At 34.2% G+C, this 23,038-nt stretch overlaps 1 protein-coding gene across 4 annotated transcripts in view; it reads right to left on the bottom strand.

Annotated features, from left to right (window-relative positions):
- Window positions 1–23,038, bottom strand: part of NECAB1 (N-terminal EF-hand calcium binding protein 1) — a 320,695-nt gene that overhangs the window by 184,404 nt on the left and 113,253 nt on the right. For 2 of the 4 annotated variants that reach the window (XR_007949416.1, XM_051970821.1), the window contains exons 1-2: window positions 12,769–13,108; window positions 3,381–3,405 (exon numbers count right to left, since the gene is read on the bottom strand). Coding sequence is in view for 3 of the 4 variants with exons in the window: in XM_051970821.1 (XP_051826781.1) it covers window positions 3,381–3,405; window positions 12,769–12,867 (124 nt within the window). In the remaining variant the exon portion in view is untranslated. Of the gene's footprint in view, window positions 1–3,380; window positions 3,406–12,768; window positions 13,112–23,038 lie in introns of those variants that run through there. The other 2 variants (XM_051970820.1, XM_051970819.1) reach the window with 2 other exon arrangements.

Here is a 23,038-nt window from a genome sequence, read left to right as displayed (position 1 = left end):
AACTCTGATCCATTCTACCTTCAAATATCTATCATATTCATCTTCTCTTTTTCATTCATGCTACTACTACCTAAATTAGGCTCACATCACCTTTTATTCAAGCTCTTGTAATATTATAGTAACTGGTTTACTTGTGCTTTTTCTCCCATTTCAAACATCCCTTGACAAACCTGCCAAAACCTTCACAGTCTTTAGGTTTTGGTCACTCCCTTGGCAAAAACCTTCTGTGGCTCTCAATTGCTTTTGGTATAAAAGATAAGTTAGTTCCCCAGTCTGGCTTTTAAGGCTGTAACCTAACTTCTCACCTGATTTCACTTCATAATTTTCAACTAAATTGGACTATTATTGCTGATATTAAACATCTATTAAACTTAACTCAAACTAAACATGACAACTCCTCAATGATCTTTCCAAAATGTCTTTACTTGAACATGTTCTAATCCTTCTCATAATTTCCTAGAGTAGATTTGGATCTCTCTTTTGCCCTACTTTATATATGTACATATACCTACATGTAGGTATATGTACTTATTGTGTGTAAAACATTTCTTCTCATCTAGAACAGCTACTTTCCTGAAAAGTAACTGGAAATTATCATTGGCTTCCTAGCTCAGGATTTAATTAATGTTAAAAATAGTGAATTGAATTCAGTTAAGACACTATATACTCCAGCAAAATAACTGTATGGACATGTATACATATATTGTATTTAACTTATACTTTAACATATTTAACATATATTGATCAACCTGCCATTTGGGGGAGGGAAGGAGGGGAAAAATTGGAACAAAAGGTTTTTCAATTGTCAATGCTGAAAAATTACCCATGCATATATCTTGTAAATAAAAAGCTATAATAATAAAAAAAAGACACTATATACTCTAACAAAAAAATCAAATTGACTCTGTGTGGGATAACATTATTGGAAATCATCAGTTATTAATTTTCATAAGAATTAGTTCATCTATCAAACTTCAAAAGTTTTTGAAAAATCTCTTATGCTGTACTGTCCTTGTGGACAAGATAGAAAAGGTGAACCTCATAGTCATATTTAAGTTGATTGAGTGATCAGAACAAGTTGTCACTAACTGAGAGTAACTTGGAGAAAAGCCCCTACTCCTTGTCATCCAGGCATTTGTACTTCACCCTATGCTTTTTAACATTTTTATAAAAATAGCAATATCATATGGTGAATAGCAAGTTGGTTATGGTATCAGGAAGACCTAGGTTTAAATCTCATCTTTGACCAAATTGGTGGTATGACACCTAGAAGTAATTTAACTTTTCAGTGTCCCAGGGAATTCTAAGAAAATAAAGTTGCAGAGATGGTGATTATCTATCATGATAGAGAAAGATGTTTCCCTTGGGAAAATTTCCCACAGTGATGAAATAACAATATGATCAATTTTTAAGTCAATATCGTGGGCTAAATTGACAGGCATAGAATCTAGTGTGTCTAGAGGCACCAAAGTATGGTCCACAGTTTAGAAAGCCAGTCTATGAGTCAAGAAAACTTTTTTTAGGTTCCATCTCTGACTCTTGCTCCCTGGGCAAAACAGTGGCTCAGACCTTAGGATCTGTCCTGAGATGTAATTGTGGAATAATTTGAACTGCATCATTAAGTGTGTTTCTTTACTAGGAATTTCTAATACCAATGAAATTACAGGTTCAGTCCAAAAATACTTAAATTAAATGAAGGTAGTCCTTTTGTGGCTTACTCTGGTGAGAATACTTCTGAAGGACTGTGATCATTTCTGGACATCAGATTTTAGGAACCACATCAAAAAATAGCAGGGGAATCTTAAAGAAGACACAAGAGACCACATGAGAATACAATATAACAAGAAAGATATTGTGAAGAGGAAGGAAACAGATCAAGTGATGGGTCCTAATCCACTTTTTACCTTGGGCTGATTTGAGAGTGGACCATCAGGCAAGACTAATTGGTGTCAATCAACATCATATAGAAAAATAGGGATAAAAAATTATTTAACAAATCATTTTACTTCACAATAAAAATGAATCCATTCATTTGGCTAAAAAATATACTAAATGTTCACTAGCATCAGTTTTTAAAACTCAGTTTGAGAAAAGATTTTATTGGGAAGATTTAGTTCAGTTACCAAATATTATCAGGGATTCCTCGCTTCTCTGAGTGAGTCCTGCTAGTTGTGCAGAGATGTATAGTGATAAGTCAGTATGTTACTCATCAAAATGCTTGTTGACTAACTAAGTATAACATATCAGAATTGCAGTATGACAGTTATCTCTGTGTACAAGAAGAATATGGGATTCTGTGATAGGGAGTGGATTCATATATCTCCAGTCTGCCAAGAATCACTTTAAGATGTCATATAATGACCCAGTGTTGCACTAATAATAAGCCATAATTTGGTAGCCTATATTATAGTACTGAAGGGTACTTTTTGAAATACAATGTTTTTTGGTTCATTAAAATAATCAAAATGTATTTATTACAATGGCTTGTTTTTTGACAATAATTGAAATGTGAATTTAATTGCAATATTATCTACATTAGCCTATTAGACATGATAATTCCCTATGAGATTTGTTTTCCCATTGCTGTGTATAAAGAGAAAAGTCATGTACTTTTCCCACACATTCTGTGGCAGCCCTTGGGACACTGTCACTGTGCTTATATAACAATAATAACACTTCTAAATATGTAGTGCTTTAGAGTTTTAAAGGCAATTATCTACCAAAAATCATGCTACATATTAAAAACTATTATTATCCACACTTTACATATGAAGAAACTAATCATTAAAGCATAATATATGGATAGATTGATGGATTTAAATCAAATAAGACATGGGTTTCAAATCCCACCCCAGACACTTGTTACATGACCATGAGCAAATCACTTAAGCTCTCTCTGAATCTCAGTTTCTTCATCAGCAAAATGAGGATACTTATACCTGTAGTGTTATTATGAGGCTCAAGTTAGGCAATGCATGGAAATATGTGTTCAAACTTTAAAGTATTAAACATCAGTTATTTATAGACATATTTGTCTAAGATCATGAGTAGAAATTAATAAGAATTTATTCAAATTCAAGTTTTCTAATCCTAATCTAGAGCTCTTTCTACTTTTCTATAAATATATTTAAGGTACAATAGGAAAAAAAAGTGTCAATGGCCTTCATGGACCACAGGCTCCAGGAAGCTTGTCTCTCCTGAACTAAAATGTAAGACCTCTTCTATGACTTTAATATGAATCCTTAGATCTAACTATGCTGGTTCAATGATTGATGTCGCAAGTGGGATAGGTTCTGTTTTCCAGGTGGTTAGTGCCCTTTTATGACATGGTTGACAAAAGAGAAGATAGAAAAGAAGGAACTGAAACCATTTGGTCTTACCGTTTTTGTCTGCTCTTCTCAGTATCTGGAAAGAAAGAGAACATAACAGAATTAACACTTTTATATGTGACATGATAAAAGATGTACTCAACCATAAGTTAAATTATATTCCAGTTTGCTATTTTGAAACCCTTACTAATTCTATATTTAGAGAAAGGCTTCTCACCTGGCATCAAGGACAAAAAAGATAGGCAGGGAAGAGCCCTATAGATATGTCAGATGACATCTTTAGCTCTTTGCATCAATCTGCTACTCCTCCAGTACCTAATTTAAAATATATTCTACCAAGGAAAATTCCCTAATGACCCAATATGTGATTATTTAGTTAATACTGTATTCCTATTTTGCATGTAACGTCCTGTTTTTTTTCCATTTTGAATTTCAATCACCTGGGAATAATATTTCAGAATTATTTTCACATGCCTCTTTGAGAAGGGCAATTTTTAAATATCACTGGTTGACACTTTATTTGGTAACTTTATTTAATAGTCAGATGCATGTTCAGCTCTGCCTCTGACTTGCTACTCTGCAATTAACCAAAATTTCAAAATGTTAAGTTCAACAAATAAGTATTAAAAATCAAATATGTTCCAAGTATTGTCCAAGATGCCAACCATACAAATGTAGATACAACACAGACTCTATTTTTAAAGATCTTGCAGACCAAATGAGAAGGGAGAAATAGAGATACACAAATAACCATGCTACAAGGGAGTTGGGGAAGAGTATAATAAAGTCTAGGAAAAGTTATATGATAAAGTTGAAAAGGAAGAGGACACTTTTAATTTAGCAGAGGACAAGGCAAAGGGGTTGGGAAGAGAGGAAGGGATTCCTAAGAGAGGAAGCAACTAAAAACATAGAAGGGATGAAGAAAGAACTTATAAGATCATATATTTAGAATTGGAGGTGCCCTTAGAAAATTATCTAGTGTGATTTCAGAGGGATCTGGAGAGACATACATGAGTATGCTAAGTGAAGCGAACAGAACAAAGAGAATATGTACAACAACAGCAAGATTATGTGAGGATCAATTTTGAATGACGTGGCTCTTTTCAACAGTGAGATGATTCAGCCCAGTCCCATTGACTTCGTGAAGAGACCCATTTGTACTCAGAGAGAAGACTGTGGGAACTTGGGTGTGGATCACAACATAGTATTTTCACTCTTTTTATTGTTCTTTGCTTGCATTTTGTTTTCTTTCTCATTTTTTTCCTTTTTGATCTGATTTTTCTTGTGCAGCATGATAGTTGTGGAAATATATATATATATGTTTAACATATAAGGATTACTTATCATCTAGGAGATGGGGGAAGAGAGGGAAAAAATTTGGAACACAGGATTTTGCAAGGGTAAATGTTGAAAATTATGCATATGTTTTGAAAATAAAAAGCTTTAATAATAAAAAAGCTTACCAAAAAAAGAAAATACCTAAATAAAAAATAAAAAGACGTTAATCTAGTCAATTATTACTTTGTAAAATTGAGCAATCCAAGTCAATCCATGGTTACATGATTTGCCCAAGGTCACAAAAGTAACACGTGACAGATCAAAGATTTGAACATCAGTTCTCTGACTTCAATTTTAAGTCTTTTTTGGAAGAACCCCAACACCATCAAAAGGGAAGAGAAAGAAATAAACACTTATTAAGTGTTTACTATGTACTAAGAAATAGGGAATAATATGATCAGATATGAACTTAAGCAAAATCACTTTAGCAGCTATTTGGAGAATTGGTTGGGGTTGAAGAGAAATTTGAATTAGGGAAACCGAATAAGAGGTCATTTGTAGTAGTTTAGATGAGAGGTGATATACCTGAAATGGGGAGGATCAGAAAGGGTAGGTTTTGGAAGAAAGATAATGTAATAAGATCTTTGATGCAGATTACAATGTAACTATGATTTCCCATCTTTTGAAACCCACTAAAACAGAGAATAATGTTCTTACTGATGGCCTATTACCTAAAGCATAAGACCACTGAAAGGCACCTGTTACAAGCTACAAGACTATTTGAAGATCAAGATATGGGTATTATGGGTTTGAAGATGAAGGAAATCATCCCAGTGGTACCTATACAGTTGTAAGTGTGGGCATTTGGGTCAGTTATAACAAGGGAGGCCCCAACGTTATGAGTATAAGGTAAGAAACTGGGAGAATAAACAACCATATGAGGTCAATGGGCAAAATGAAAGTCTTAGGTAATAGGGAATGAAGAAAATGGTGTGGAATTCACTATTACGGAGATTGTGGGGTGCAACCCATCTTCCAGTTAGTTGATCATGTATCCCTTGGGATCATGTCAAGTCTTTCTGGCATCACACCATGTCCACCTTAGAGACAACTAGTCTTGTCAACCTGAATGCTTAACATTCTGCCTATGGCAAAAAAAGATTAAGATAAAGTAACTAAAAGAATAAGATGCTATGTTTATAATAGCAGAGGAAAATATATCAATTTGTATAAGCCACTGCCTTAGGCCCCCAGATCCAAAGCAAACAGCACCCCTGCAAATGGATATTACAAAAAGTATTTCCAACATGATGGATGTAGGGATCTGTACTTTCCTCTTAAAGAACTTAACACATATATCAAGCATGGTTTGACCATGGTAAATTAACAAAAAGAACTAGGTCAGATCACCAGTATCAATCCATAATTACCATTTCTTTATATAAGCTACTAGTTTAAAAGAGAAGAGCAAGTTACCACCTGCTTAGGATTCTTTTAGTGGACTGCTTCCTGCCTCTTCAGGCCTTCATTAATCTGGCTGCTTACTGCTACTGATTGAAAAGAAAATGTTCTAATTATGTGAAGAGAGTAGGTCTTAAAAGTGGACAGAGAAAAGTGGTTCAAACTATGTTATTTTAAAATTTCTCATTTAATTGGGTAAAGACGTTAAAATTTGAATATATCTAAGAAGGATGTCATTATAATTCATTAATACTTTATTTCAAATTAGTTTGTCAAATTAACTATATAGTCATCTAGCAAAATCCTTAATAAGTAGGGCTGAATAGATTCATTAAATCAATGAGCATTGAAGATCTCAATCCTGAAGTAGTGATGCAGGAAGGTCAATTTAATTATGTATTTAATGGTGGGAAGTAATGCGTAGACAACAAGACAACATCACAAAATCATCGGACATCTATCTTGTTTGTATATGGTTGTTTTCATATTGTCTCCCTACTTGGACTATGAACTCCTAGAAGAAAGAAATTATCTTTTGTTTCTCTTTATATTCCCATGCCTAGCACAGTGTCTGATACATAGAAGGTGCTTAATAAATTCTTAACGACTGAATGATTGGGTACTAAAAGGGGAATGGATGGTTTACCAAAGACAAATTCCTTCTGTCTGACATTCTGCCTATGGCTGTCCTGGAATGTGAACCTGATGCATAAATAAAATGTGATACACAAAGCCAATGATTTTATCACTTCTTCTGGTTCATAATCGACAAGAATGCCTTGATATTAGTATACTAAAAATAAGAGTAAAATGTGTCTCTAAATCATAAATCTATCACTCTTCTAACTGCTCTATCTCAACCCAAATGTACAATTCTGTGTATGTCCTTTGATATGGCAGAGAGGGTGTGACTAATAGTGTTCTGTCGCAGAATTTTAAGCAAGATCCGGGAAGGGGGGAAGACCTTACTATTGCAGAAGTCAGTAAAATGGATGGAAAAGAGGGATATTGGGGAAAAAAGTATGAATAACAATGAAGAAGTAAAGTAGTTAATAAGAGATAATACTTGGTAAGATGAGCAACAATAATACTTGTGATGGGTAATTTATTCATAGATGCAGACACTCTTGGCAATAAACAAAATGAAGTAGAAATTTTAACGTCAGGAAGATAATATAAATACATAGCTATCACAGAGATTTGGTGGAATTAGGATTGTGTTTGGAATACTGCAATGGAAGTAAATACTTTATCCAAAAGGAACAGATAAAGTAAAATGTAGCCAGAAAAAAAATTAATGCAATACAAGGCTTTATTAAGTTGTAATGTTCAGAATGAGGAAGATAATAGTTCTTCCCAACAATACCATGATTAGTCTGTATTGTGTTCACTTTTGGCCACTGCAGTTTAAGAAAGACATGAATAAGCATTGGACATCTTTAAGCAGAAGTTGGATAACATCTTTCTGGGGACATTGTAGATGTGATTCCTGCTTTTAGGCATGGGTTAGACTAGATGATGTCTGAGGTCCCTTCTGGATTCTTAAATGCTGCAATTTTGTGAAAAGGGGAAGTAGACTAGAAATATCTATTTCTATATTTGTCTATCTACACACACGTCAATTGTGGAGAGTCACAAAGTCACAAAGTGAAGGTGGAAAGTATTTATGTAAAGATCTAAGGAAGGAAAATGGATTTAGTTTCTAGTCAGAAGAAGGAAATGGATGATGACTATTGAAGCCAAAATACCTGATTGCTAAATTAGAAAATATATGAATCATGGGAAAAGTGACTTCTATGTTTAAAAATTTGAAATATATAAGGAGATAGAAATACAAGCAAAAAAGAAAAGTAGTTCCTTCTCTCATGGGGCTTGTATTCTAATGTGGTAAGATGATACTTAAAAGGGAACTAAAAAAGGAACAGGGGAGGAATGGAGGGAAAAAATCCTCATTCAGGGGCGTGATAGAGAAAATCTAGAATGTTAAGAGTGGAGCTCAGAAAGAAATGAATACATGTACTTTCCTTAAGATTCAAATTTGAAGGGGCAGCTAGGTGGTGCAGTGGACAGAGCACCACCCTGACATTTTTTTAAAGTCAGGAAGATCTGAGTTCAAATGTGACCTCAGACAATTAACACTTCCTAGCTGTGTGACCCTGGGCAAGTCACTTAATCCCAATTGGCTCAGCAAATAAGCAAACAAACAAACAAATAGATAAAAAGTGCAAAAGATTGAAATTTGAAGAAGCTAACCAATCAAAAAAAAAAAAAAAAGAGGCCTTAGGAATATGGTGAGCATCCAGGATGAGAAAGCTCCTGGGAATTGAAGAGTTAGGGAATAGAGCTCTGAGAGGAAAAATTATATGAAGGATATACTTCTTTTGGCTATTCACTGCTAAGAAGTTTCAATATATACATATATAAATACATTTATATATATTAAAAAGGAATATGGTAGAAATTATGGCCTTTATATAGCAATTCATTTGGAAATTGAAGTGGCAAAGCCACAAGTGTCTAGATTTGTTGTTTTCTTCATTGCAATTATACTATTAATATAATGATTCAAAAGGAGTTTCTATTCATAAGATCACCAGAAATCAGTCTAATATGTCTAAATTATTTCAGATGTAGTTAGAATTTACTTGCAAATACTTGGAATACTGCCATGGAAGCTAAGAGGAAAAAACTGAATTGTTTATATACAGTTTGCATTACTTTACTGTGATTGTCCATCTTTTCTACCTATATTTTTAAGAATATCACATCTAGGATGCTGCCCAGATTTGAAGACTGATTTAAAATCCATTACTAAATATTCAAGTATTTATTGACAGTGAGGACTTGATTCTTATGACCTATCAGGGTGAATGTCACCAAAATTTAATTGTTTAAATCAACCTCTATAATTGGTAGGTTTAATACCCATTAATTATGTACACCTTAGAAAATTGAAAAATGTTCAAATGATATGTGTGTAACCCTTGTACATTTGACTTAATGGTAATTTTGCCTGTTTTATTTTACTTGATATGGTCATATACTACTTTTTGTTGAATTGTTGATAGGGAACTTGAGGTAAACAGCTCTATACTGATAGAAAAATTGCCTCACTATCTGTCTCCTTGTTATAAATGGAACTCACAATGAGAGAGAAAATAGCAATTGTCTGTCATTATTATTTCCTTCCATTTAAAACAAAGTCTAAAGGATATATTTTATTTCAACTTGGATAAATAGTAAACAATAAAATTTAAATAATTTAAAAACTAAATAGGCATTGTATATAGAAGCCTGAAATATATTTTATTCCTACTCCATCTAGAAATAGGTAAATCACATTACATATAATCTACAGAGAAGTAGCAATAAATAGAGCAGATTTGAGGGTTCTAAGTTCATGATCTTTTCCTAACACATACAGACTGCCCAGCCCACTTAATCTCTCAGTGTACCGTGTTTCTAACACTATAAATTATATAATAGTTGCTAATTTATATTAATAGAGGAAACTTCCTCACCAAAAATTCTTGATATTGATAAATTATATATCCAGGCCAACCCACCTCCCAAAAAACAAACAATTAAAACAAAACAAAATAAAAGGATACAGCAAAATAAGATATATAATCTTTTATAACTGTCATGGCAGACCAAATTTAGTGAATCATAGATTCTAGCAAATAGATCATTTACATTTTATAACTAACAATATATACTTTTGTTTTTTATGACCAAGGAATAATGAACAAAATGCTCTATAGCAAAATGATCATATTCTCATCTCTTATTCCACCAGTGTCTTGTACTTCTCCCTGAAATCACAAAGAATCCATTTAAAGGACAGGCAAAGCCTTTTCTAGTAGAGAGCAAATCATCAGACATATGTCTGTGATATATATTGTGATAGACATACTTTTCTAGTGAACAGTGAACATCAATACACTACAGTTGGGTGGTATTTTATTTTAAGAAAAAATAGTTACATCAATAAAGTCTATAGTTTGAACAGTATTGGATGGTTGTTATTCTTAGCCTATTAACATACGACTTTATTCTTAATGAATTAGTGGCAAAACCAGTCCTGAGTCTCATGTCTGCCATCCTTCAGTTCGTTCTATCTCTATTTCTGGCTTTCTGTCTCTGTCTCTCTCTTTTTCTGTCTCTGTGTCTCTCTGTGTGTCTCTTTCACACACATACTTTGTTTCAGCACCTCAGTACATTTAGAAAATTTAATCTCATGAAAAAATGAATATTTTAATTCCAAAGAAGCAACCATTTTAAAATACTGTAGACAAGATTGGTGTTTGTGAAAAAGAATGATTTTTCAGTGATTTCAACTAGTTACATTTCTGTTTTATCACTAGGATTTACTTGTTGTTTAGAAGAAAGTCACACTGAAGCTCTTAATTTTTTAGGCAAGGTAAGAATGAATGAAAGTCTTTTCTCATGTTTTTGAATCACAGATGGTATTAGCTCTACAAAGAGGTCAAATGAACAAAACCCTATTCGATATAACTTGAGAGGCATTGAGGTACCCACCAATGTAAAATATTTCTTCCACAAGCTTGCTACAATGCCTAAAATTCCATTGTACCTCCCTTGTTCCCATGGTAAAATTCTTTACCTAAAGGCCTCTCAGGAAGGTGCTAAGCTTAGAAGAGACAATATAATACCTAACACATTATTATATATTAGTTTATTTGATTAATTTCTTCACCTAGCAGAGGATAGAAACCTGAAAGGCTTGGGGAGATAGGACAGATAAGTTTTTGTGGGAGAAAGAAATTTGTGTATTATTCTTAACAAAAAATTAAATAAATTAAAAAGAGATCTAGAAAAGAATGTGATTTCCATCTCAGTTCATTCCCATAATGGAGAGTCCTACTGAATATTGAGAAAGAATGATACTAAAAAGAAAAATAAACTATACCTTCTTCATAATTTTGCCAAGGTAAATACTGATCAATGCTATAGCTGTCTCTCATTAGGAAAAAAAATAAAACAACTTTATTTGCTTTTAAAAAAAAACATAGAAAAAAAGGTTCCCTTGAATAATCAATGCCGTCTGTATTTCCCCATCATGATATTGAAAATTCACATCACTTCATTTCCATCCCTAAGCAAAAGAACCTACAATCTTGGCATAAGCTAGCTTTCAATAGATCTCTGTTAACTACTTCTATTACTCTTATTTTTTTCCTCTAGTCTCTCCTATATTAAGAAAAAAGTAGTTAGAACTTAGAATACTCTTATGTCACAGTTCTCTTATTCATTTTCTTCGATCAGTTTAATTTAATTCAATAAATATTTATTACTCTGACATAGAGAGGCAACTTTGAGGTAATACCTAGAGCTGATCATTCAAACACTGTAGTATAAGTGGAGAATGGCTCTGTCCATTGGGAAAAGGATGGAGAAGAGAAGGATAGAAAACCAAAGTGACAACTAAGGGATAATGAGAAGTAATCCAGATGGGTCCACCCAGATGAAAAATGGAAGAGAAAAGTAGATAGGAACAGGAAAAGAGGAAGAAAAGGAAAACCCTCAAAGTTGGGAAGAAAAGAAAGATCAAAGAAGAAGGTAACATAAAGAAATTTATACATAACGTAAGTGTTAACATGCAAAAGAGACTGCCAAACAAAGAAAGGCCCAAGAAATAAAAGTATGAAACATCAAGAAAGGGAGCAAAGAGTGGGGAAGAAAAGGGGAGGAAAGAGCAGAACAGAAGTAAAAAGAAGAAAGTAAAAACATAGAGGAGAAGAATGTATGAGCGAAAAAAAAGGCATGTTATAGAAGGCAAGAAAATAACAATAATACAGAAAACTAAGGGAAAGAGAATTTACATAAAGTGTGGAGAGGTAGGGGAAAACAGCAAGTAGAATATAAAGAGACTCCATGAAAGAAATCATAGAAAGAACAACAGAAAGAAAGATAAGTGAAAAAAACATGATAATAAACACTGCAGATAAAGAAAGTCTAGTACAAACACTTGTCACACTGAATTAGCAGGATGTCTCCTTAAGATTCTAGTAATAACTGAACTCTTTCAGAGTTAACTCTCTCTGAAGGAGAGGGAGTAGTAAGAAGTAGCTTTGGTTGTTGTTTTTTTATTTATTTTTTAATTCTGTAGCATTTCCTTTTGTTCTCCCTGACCCACAAGCATCAAGGAGGTTTGCGTTTGAGGGGCTGGGGGATGCTAAGGAAATGTTGACTCGAGTTTTTCTGTGAGAAATTGTCCTTGGAAACCCCTTGCAAACTTCTCAATTCACAGGATCCTTAGATTGGATGTTGCTCACCCTAGTGAGAGAGTCTAGGCACCTGGGAATGTGACCTGGAGCTTTTTTAGGAGATGCAGTACTCCAGAGCTGGAAGGTTTGGACAGCTCCTTATTATAAAGTTGGTTAAGACTTTCTGTGTGTCGTATTTCCCTATGTGGGTTTCCCTATAAGCATGAAAATTCTCTACCCCTGTAAACCAACCAAACAAACAAACAAAAAAAATGGTCATGCATTCTCTTTCAGTGATAAATCTATGATCTTCCTTGGGGTCTCTTCAAACAGGGCAAAACTGGTGCCGGACACCCCACCCCCGCAAGTCCAAAGCACCAAAACTAAAAGGCTTCAGGAAGGGAAAAAGGCTGGTGACAGAGGACTGGGGTACAATTGCTTGGGTCCGAACTCCTCCAATATGTACTTACGTCGAGAAAGATAGACATTCCCTTCGACAGCTGCAGGGCAGAGCTGAGCTCTTCGGAAGAGTTGTTTGAAGAAGGCGATGTCTCCTGGGAATCCTCCATCCTGTGGTACAGTTAGCACAGCAGTAGCCTGCAAGACCAGGGCTGTGAGAGTGTACCGGTGGGATCTCGGCTTGGGGATGGGGCGGAGGCAACTGTTCACTGTTCACTGCTGCAGCAGCTGCTGTTGCTCCTGAGTATCAGTTGCTCCTTGTGCTGAGCTCCGCTGACAACAGTAGCTCACTTTTCAGCTCTCCCTCTCTCCCTCCTCCTCCCTCCCTCTGTTTCTTCCTGTTTCCCTCCCTTCCTGTCTTCTCCTTCTTTCCTCTCACTCCTTTTCTCTCCCTCCCTCTCTCCCTCTCTATCTGTCTTTCTGTCTCTCTCCTTCCCTTTCTCCTTCCCTCCCTCCCTCTCCCTCTTCCTTTCTCTCTTCCCCTTTCTCCCCCTCTCTCCCTCCCTCCTTTTCTCTTTCCTCTCCCTCTTCCTCTCCTTCTCTCTTTCCCTCTCTCTCTTCTCCTCCTCTTCCCAGCATTTTTCCCTTCCTTTGCTTTAGGGGTCTGTGTTAGTTTCATTTACTCAGAAACATGATCCTCTCTCTGATAATCTGTCTGACTCCCAAGTGGTAACCCCTAATCAAGCTAGTAGAAAAGCCCCTTTAGCTAATTCCTTGCCCTCTTTCCAATCCCTTTTTGTTGTTCAATTTTTTAAACAATATTCTACCCTTTGTGACCCAATTTTAGGGTGATTTTCTTGACAGATGCTGGAGTGGTTTGTTAATTTCCTTCTCCAGCTCATTTTTAGCTGAGGAATGGAGGCAAGCAGGGTTAAGTGACTTGCCTAGGGTCACACAGCTAGTAGGTGTCTGAAACTTGATTTGAACTCAGGAAGATTTTCCTGAAGTCTTTCTTAATTCCAAGAACAATACTCTCTCCACTATGCCATCTAGTTGTCCTCTTCCAATCCCTGTTTCTATTAGATAAGGTACTTGGCTGGAGCCAGTTCTGAAGAGTAATGGTTTAAAGAAGGAGGAATATGTTTGTTTCTATACATTTAATGCATGTAATAAAGATGTTTGTGGCAAAACTGATTTAAGTACTAAAGGAAAGTAGGGGAGGATTTGCTATTGCTGTTAAATACCTCATTTTTCTTTTCCTTTTTCCTCCTATGGTTTGACCAAAACAGATAGTAAGCATCAGAGGCAGGATTTGAACTTAGGGCCTTTAATTTCAAGGTCAACACTTTTTCCTTTGACCAAAATGAGACTTGTGCCTTTATAGTATACTGGTTTTCTTCTTTAGATGAACTAGATATGAATGACATGTTGCATCAGATTATAATCTATTTCATCAGAGTCATGATGACTATATGTCTTATTGCACTGTTTGACAGAACATTCATTGGACTAAATGGCATTTTTTGTCTCTTCTAACTCTAAGGTTCAATGATTCTGGGATTCTCTTCATTCAGCTTAAAGAAACTGTCAAATTGTATTTTTTCAAAAATATTTCTAATAAGATGTCATATCTTCCCAAATGCATGAACTAATTTCTCTCTAGCTATCACCTTCCATCCTAGTATGCAAAAGTATTAAATGGAAGCATTGGGCTAGACACAAAGAGGAATATGAGACATATTTGCCTCTAGGAGTTTGTAATTGAATAAAAGGGACAGCAAGACAGTGATACATGATTGGTATCAGAGAAGCACAAAAAATCTAAAAAGAATAATGATAGCATTTAGAGCTGGAAGGAATATCAGAAACTATCTAGTTTAACTTCATTATTATACAAAAGGGGAAATTGAAGCTCAAAAAGGTATATACATATATATATATGACTCAAAAAGTCTTATATAACTCTGGCAGGAAGTAGAACAAGGATTCAAACCTAGATCCTACAAATCAAAAGTCAGTGCATGCTATATATACCAAAGTGAAAACATATTTAATTGGGATGATCTATATTTGAAGTATTGTGTTCCGTTAAGTGCCCCACAGATTGAAAAGGCAATATCCAGCTCAGAGTCTGGCAAGAGAAGGGGCAGACAATATTGATAGAAACTGGAAAAATGTAAACATTTCTTGTCGCCAAGGAGCATTTGGAAAAAAAAAAAAACTTAGTGAGGTCATGAAAGCTACCTTCAAATATTTGAAGGATTCTCAGTTAAAAGAATAACTAGACTTCTTCTTAGTTGTTTGAAAGATAGAATTGGAATCAATTTATGGAAGTCATAGGGCAATCAGGTGACACAATGAATAGAGCACTGTGAATTCTTTCTCCTTCAAATTATCTTATGTTTATTTTTAATGCGGGCTTGTTAAGTCCATCCAACAGAAATGTAAGTTTCTTGAAGCTAAGAATCATTTATTTATTTATTTTGCATAACCTGATGCATAGCATAATGTCTTTTGTTTATAGGAGAGGCTTCACAAATCTTTACTAAATTTAATTCAATTGATTCATGAAAAAATTTGAGCTGTATCTTGTAGAATGGGTAGAATTCTAATTGGTGGTTATGGAAGAGAATATCCAAGGAGAAAAAGGATATTCAGTGGGAATAAATATATAATGAAAAAAAAGATTCATGAGCAAGAAAGATCAGGAAATATTCAGGAAATACCAAATATTTCATTTGAGGGGTTATGTAATCTGGGTTACATCTTTTTTATGTTACTCTTGCTTAAAACTATTAAGTGGTTCCTTCATGCTTATCAAACAACATCAGAATGTCCTGGTTTTTCATTAAAGATCTTTCATGATATTCTCCTGGTGTATTCTATATACCAACTAAATGGCATTTTATCCTTTTTCTCAACTATTCCTTGTACATTTTTCACTTTCCTTCCAATGTCCATACTCTTCCCAAACTTCGAATATTCTTTGAGCCACTTTGCCTATTGGATATCCAGTCAATATATTGCAGTTCAAATGCCACTTCTTCTATGAAGCCTTCTATTTATTATTATATAATATAATTATTATCACTTAAGTATTATATTCTCTTGTCTTTGAAGGTAAGAATATGGTCTTGTCTTTTCTAGTATCCAATATAATATTTTGCATAAAGTAGGCCATTAAAAATTTGTTGAACTGAAGTAAAATGAATTGAATTTAATAGTACTACACAAGTAGAGAGGGATGAAAAAGTCTTGATTGTTCCCCATACATAAGATACATAGGAATAGAGATACCCTATAAACCAGATCTACATTTCAATGGTATGGGAAACTCCCTCTCTCAATATATATTGACTTGTGAATTATGCTCTCAGAGTTGTTTGGGGGCAATTACATGACTTGTCCATGGACCTACAATTATTAAAGGATCACTGATTTAGACCTAGAACCAGAGGAGGCTAGTAAGTCCAATTCCCTCATTTTATTTAAATGGCTCCAAAAAAGAAATTGAGCTTCAAAGAGGTGAACTGAAAGCTAATAAACATCTGATTTATTTTAGATCTAAATCTGAATTTAGATTTTCCTTATTTTGAGCACAGTGCTCAGTCTACGCTATCTTGCTACTTCTCATCATTGGGTTGTTGTAGTGGTCATTTTATAATATGTAGAACCATATTTGTAACTCTTAAAGTGTTTTTAAGTACTTTATGTACTAATATATAATATGTATTAATTATCTATATTTTTAACTCAGTTAGGCAATGTCAAAGGGAAGTCTTGAACCTTGGTCTCACTGATTCCAAACCTAGTTCTTCAATCAGTGTGCAATGGTGCACCTCTCCATATCATATGCAAATTATGTGTATGAGTCTGCGGGGATATATATTGACACATCTATAAATAACACATATTTATACATATGTACATTTTTTCAATATACATATATCTATAAATAACATATGTATATGTATATGCACATTTATATATCTCCTAATTGCCACAGTGATTAGAATACCAAGCCTGGATTCAGGAAGAGCTGAATTAAAATCTGGCTTCAAACATCAGCTGTGTGATCCTGGGTAAATCATTTAAGCTTTGTTTGCCTAAACTGCCTCATATGTAAGATGGAAATAATTATAGCATCTACCTTCCAGGCTTGTTGTGAGAATCAAATAACTGTTAAGCAGTTGCTACATTGGCTGTCATATAGTAAGCAAGTTAACTCACACAGTACACATACATACATACATACATATAATAGTTAACTTGCTTATAATTATATATATATGCATGTGTATATATTTCTCTCTCTCTCTCTCTATATATATATATATGTTTGTTAATTTTTTTAGTCATGTCCAACTCTTCATGATCCCATTTGGAGTTTTCTTGGCGATGATACCACTATTTCTGTCTTCAGATCATTTAACAGATGAAGAACCTGACATAAATAGGGTTAAGTGACTTGTCCAGGGTCACAGAGCAAGTGAGTGTATGAAACCAGACCTGAATTGAAAAAGTTGAGTCTTTCTGACTCCACTGTGCTATCTAGCTGGTATATAAATATACATACATATGTAAATATGTGTGTGTATATGTATGTATATATATATATACATACATATAAAACTATACACACATAAATATATGTGTGAATGTATATATACTCATACTACATCTATGAATATATATATATATACTATAGATATATGTGTGTCTTAGGTGAGTGTGTCTATATGTATATTTTCTCTCTCTCTCTCTCTCTCTCTCTCTCTCTATATATATATATATATATATATATACATATATATGTATCCACATACTATATGAAGAAGAGCACCATTGCAAAGTGACTGGAAAACTAGGTTTGGAATCATTAAGACAAATTTCAAGATTTCCCTCTGACAATCCCTGGCTCAGCTGGAAATATGATTTTATATAGTATAATGAGTAAAATACTTAATAGCACTTTAAGGATTGCAAACCAATTTCTGTGCATTATTTTAAATTACCTTTGTAACACTCCAATGATGAAAAGAAGCAGAGTGTGGTAGAAAGAGCACTGCATTTAGAGTAAGGAAGACCTGAATTCAAATCTTTCCTTACTCATCTATTATTTGTTGTTTGTTTTTTGTTGTTGAAGGGATCTGTAATATCAGAGAGGTGATGCAGAGACATGCAAAGGAATTGGATTTAAATGAAGGAGCAAGATCACTTTCCCCTCCAGAGTCATCTGGGTGCAGTGGCAAGTTATAGATCAGGATGACTGGAGACGGCCCTGGATGCTGTGGGAGACCCTGGCCTTTTTTAAGCTAAGATCTTCAACAAGCCTCAGTTTGACTGAGTAATTAAGGCTAGGTAGCAATTGAGGCAAAGAATCTCCTCATTCACCCAGTCCAAGCTTCTCCCTAAATAAAGGCCCAACTTTTAAATTCTAACATTCTTTCAGTGATGTATGACTATGAGTCACAGAAAACAGCAGGATTCAAGCAATTGAAATTGAGGGTTACCTAAAAGGCCGTAGAAAGGTTACAATTCATGTTAAAATTTATGAAGGACTAATGTCAATGTCATCAAAGAAATGTGTGATCAGAAAAGATAATAAGATGGACACATGAAGAAATGAAAGGATAATCAGTGGACAAATTGTGATCACTTTAAAACTTGAGGAAAGACCCTAGTTCTTTGGTGAACTCTTTGTGGCTAATTCATGGGAGAATATAGATAAAAGGAACCACTAAGGTATTAGTTTTATGGTGTTGGAAAAATCTCTTCAATTCTTTGAACCTCATTTATCTATAAATGAATGGGTTGGATTCAACAGGTATTAAAATCTTTTCCAATTCTAAATCTATATGTACACATTTAATCACTAATATTCTGTGTGTATATATATGCATCTCTCTACCTCCATCCTTCTCTGTCTCTGTGTATCTCTCTTTCTCTGTCTATCTGTCTCTGTCTCTACTTTGTCTGTATTCTTTCCCCCCCAATATCTATACATAGAACTTTTATTTTTGCTTCAATGTACTAAATTTTTTTCTTGCCTTGTTGTTTTTAGAAGTTAAAACATGAGTTTATGCCTCTATTTTTTTCCTGAAAGACCAAAACTTATTTTATTTATTTAATATTTTCCCCAGTTTCATTCAAAACAAAAAATGTATTTGTTTCTAAAATTTTTGAGTTTTAGGTTCTCTCCCTTATCCTCATCCACAATTAAGAAACCACTTGTGAAATTATGCAAAACATTTCCATAAAAGTCAAGTTGTGAAAAAAAATAGATTCCCCCCCCCCCCTAATGAAAATAAAAACCCTCAAGAAAAATTAAGTTGGAGAGAGGGGAGAGACAAAGAGAGAGAGACACAGAGAAAGAGAGAGATACAGACAGAGACAGAGACAGAGAGGGAGAAAGAATGCTTCAGTCTATATTACAATCAGTTCCTTCTCTGGGTATGGATAGGGTTTTTCATCATAAGTCCTTCAGAGTAGTCATGGATGCTTATACCACTGATAATAGCAAAGTCATTCACAATTAGTCATCCTGGAAGATTGCTATTACTTTGTATACAATACATTTCACTTTGCTGAGTTCACGGAGAACTTTCCAGGTAGTTTTTTCTTTCTGAGAGCATCCTCCTCCTCATTTCCTATAGAACAATAATATTCCATATAAACACACGTCATAAACGCATTATTGAACTACTCCCCAACTGATGGATATCCCTTCAATTTCCAATTTTTTGCCCTGAGAAGAGAGCTGCTATGAACAATTTTTGTACATATAGGTCATTTTCCTTCTTTTTTTTTTTTGAATCTCTTTTGGTATTCATGCCAAGTATTATTAAGTTAAAAGATATGCATGAATTCATACACCTTTGGGCACAGACCATATCGTTAGATCATTTATCAATTGAGGTGTTGCTCTTATTTTTTTATATATCTGACTCAGTTCCTACTATGTTTGAAAAATGAGGCCTTATCAGAGAAACTTACTTCAAAATTATTTTTCTATTATTATTGCTAACTGTATTTCCCCCATTTATTCTCTCTTTTCACCCTATGTCTCCTCAAAAGTCTTTTGGTATTGATCACTCCTTCCCCCAATATGCCCTTTCTATTGTCACCCTCACTTCCTTCCCAAATCCCATTTCCCTCCTACTTTCCTACAGGGAAATAGATTTCTTTATCCCTATTGTGTACGTATGTTATTTCCTCTTTAAGTCAATTCTTATGAGAGTAAGGTTCATTTTCTCCTCTTCCCCTCCACTTATACAACTTTTTAGAAGAAAGGAATTATCTGTATTTAAAGTAGGAGCATTTCATGATACTATTCTGTCTATCTACTTATTTATTTTTAAAGCTTTTTATTTTTAAAACATATGTGCATAAAATTTTTCAACATTGACCCTTGCATTGTATTTCAGATTTTTCTCTCTTTTACCCCACCCCTTCCCCTAGTTAGCAAGTAATCCAATATATGTTATTATTCATGTTAAATCCAATATGTGTAAAGATCTTACTGCACAAGAAAAATATGATACTATCTTAATGATGGCATTTGTCACTGATGTAAATAGAGTCTAATGAATATAGGGAATTTTAAATAAATATCTCCCATTACAAATTGTATAATTTAAGATGAAGAAACTCAGCACCTTGAAACTATTGAAAAGTTTAATGTAAGCATTTTCTGTCCATTTTTTGTTTTAATTTTTTTTTTACAGTCACTTGGTCTTGCTAATCTTTCTAAATGTTAATTCAGTTGACAAAATCTGCTCTGTATATACATTTTGTCCTCATTTTTCTAAGTAGGGAAAGTGCAGTTAGGGAGGATATGGAAAAGGACTCATTATTATGCTGTTAGCTTATTGAGAATTCTCACAAGAGCAATTCAGTCTCTAAATTGCTTTAGTAATTTAGCCTCTTCTGAAAGCTTTCCCAAAGGTATAAATAAAATTATATATTTTATGTTATATTTATCCATGATGGATTCCTTTTACCTCAGCAACAGAGTAATGGAGAGAAAGGCCATGTAATAAATCTATACCAAATAATTTTGAGAGATTTATTATTTAGTGATTGAAAATTCCTATAGATGTGCAGTCTTGTGATTATAATGTACCCCTCAATTGTTTTCTAGGTAGAATGAAATTCAGCCAGCATTATTATCCCATTTTATAGTTGAGACAGATAGAGGCGAAGCAGAAGGAGCTGTCAGACAGCTGAAAGACAATCTAAGAAAGAGCAATAAAAACAGAGGGGTCAAAATGAGCACTAAGAAAAAGATCATCAATGTGGGGTAGAATGACTAAATATTGCATTGAGGATAAAGAAGTTAGAAAGAAACAAAGGGAGAAATGGAAGAATATGAAGTTGTGGTAAAATAAAAGAATTTTTTTAGTTCTGAACCATAGAATTGGAGCAATTACCTGGTAAGATCAAAGATATGACCATCTCTGAGTTTAAGTTAATGATCAGCTTGGAAACTTGTTCCAGCTAGCTCCAGCACAACCCTGTTGGGACTAAGGTAAATGCAGATGGGAGAAGAGAGGAATAAAAAGGAATGTTTTAGTGAAGTAACCTCACAAGGATTAGAAGAGGGAGGAGTTTGCTAGTCATAAGATGGGTAAGTACCACTGATGGAGGGTAACCAAATACAAGAATCTTGGGATTGTTATAGGTATATATATATACTGAGACTGAGAAGTTTAAGTGACTTTCCCAGGATCACACCCAGCTGATACTCAGCCAATAAACATTTATAAGCATTTGCTATGTGCATAATAAATGTAATATTTAGCATTATAATAGTATTCATGATAGAAATATATCTCTGAATGTCAGTGCTAAGGTTATTTGTTATTATGTCATTTGCATTCATTAACAACCCTTCATGACTCTATTTGGTTTTTTCCTGGCAAAAATATTGAAGCAGTTTATCATTTCCTTCTTTAGTTTATTTTACAGATGAGGAAATTAAGGCAAACAGGCCTAAGTGACTTGCCCAGGATCACACAGCTAATAAGGACAGATTTGAACTCAAGTACTCCTGATTCCAGGGACAGCTTCTCTCTCCACTGAACCACCTAATTGCTCACAAGGCTATTACTAATCATTTACTTTTATGGTTCAAAAAGCCCTTTCATGTAACACATATAAACATCACAACTCAATTAGGAGAGGTATTAATTATCCTCATTTTGAATATGAAGAGACTGAGGTTCAGAGAATTAAATAACATACTTAAATTCACATATAGAGTAGTGACAGATCTGAGGCTTTCTAACTCCAAATCTAGGTCTCAAGCCATTTTACCAGATTCCTTCTGAGATGCCCCTTTTGAATAAATAAGTGAACAGTTAATATGAAAAATTCTAGGGTATGTGCATTCCAATGGTCTTAAATTACAGCAGTAAGATATACCAAAAAGTTACTAATCACTTACTGTGTGAAGGATTGTTGTGCTAGATGCTAGGAAAACTTCAAATATCAATTTCTGCCATTATGGAACTTCCAGTCTATTAACACAATAAAACACAAACACAGGTGATGTTTGCGATAGCGGGGATATAAAAAGTTTCCCAAAGAACCCAGAAGATGAAGGTAGGTGAAAAGGGGAAGGGAGCACATTCAGGGATCAAGGATGCTACCTCAGTAGAATCAATAAATAATTAGAAGTGTAAAAGAGAGACAATCAAGGACAAATCTCATTGAAAACAGGGTGAATGGTCACAGTTCAGACAAATTATGAAGAAAGAAAAAGTAATTCAGTTTTAAATACATTGAGTATGAGATGCTGTTGGGACATCTACTAATCCTTCCTTTCCCCTAGACCATGGAAATTCCAAGCTGTAAGGAGCAGTTTAGATTACCTATGGTGACTTCTTTGAAGATAAATGGAACTGATTCCCAGGGAGGTCAAAATATTTCTGTAGGTTCACACAGACAATTTAGCACAGGGTCAAAATTAAAAATTAAGTCTCTTGGATTTCATTTCATTCCCTTTCCCACCATACCAAGCTTCCTTTCCATGCTTTAAAATTCAGTCTTCTGTTAGAGACAGTGTTGTGAATTAATTATAGATATAACTTTAGAGCAAAGGTCAAGTCATATCTCTGATACAGGTTGGCTCAGTGCAAGCCATTTAATTGATTAGTGATCTAAGCAACTCTCTTCAGATTTTAGGTTGCAGAGAAGCTCCAACCTGTACTGGGAGAGGGAATCAGATAATTTTTTTTTTATAAGTCCATCCAATTCTTCAGAAAAAATGCCTATGACTGAGAGACAATCATGAAGAGGGTAGGGCATCTACACCCCAGAAAGGTTAATATGATGTTG

The sequence above is a fragment of the Antechinus flavipes genome, chromosome 1 (assembly GCF_016432865.1).
Source record: "Antechinus flavipes isolate AdamAnt ecotype Samford, QLD, Australia chromosome 1, AdamAnt_v2, whole genome shotgun sequence".
Classification (NCBI taxonomy): domain Eukaryota; kingdom Metazoa; phylum Chordata; class Mammalia; order Dasyuromorphia; family Dasyuridae; genus Antechinus; species Antechinus flavipes.
This window is presented reverse-complemented; position numbering and strand designations above follow the sequence as displayed.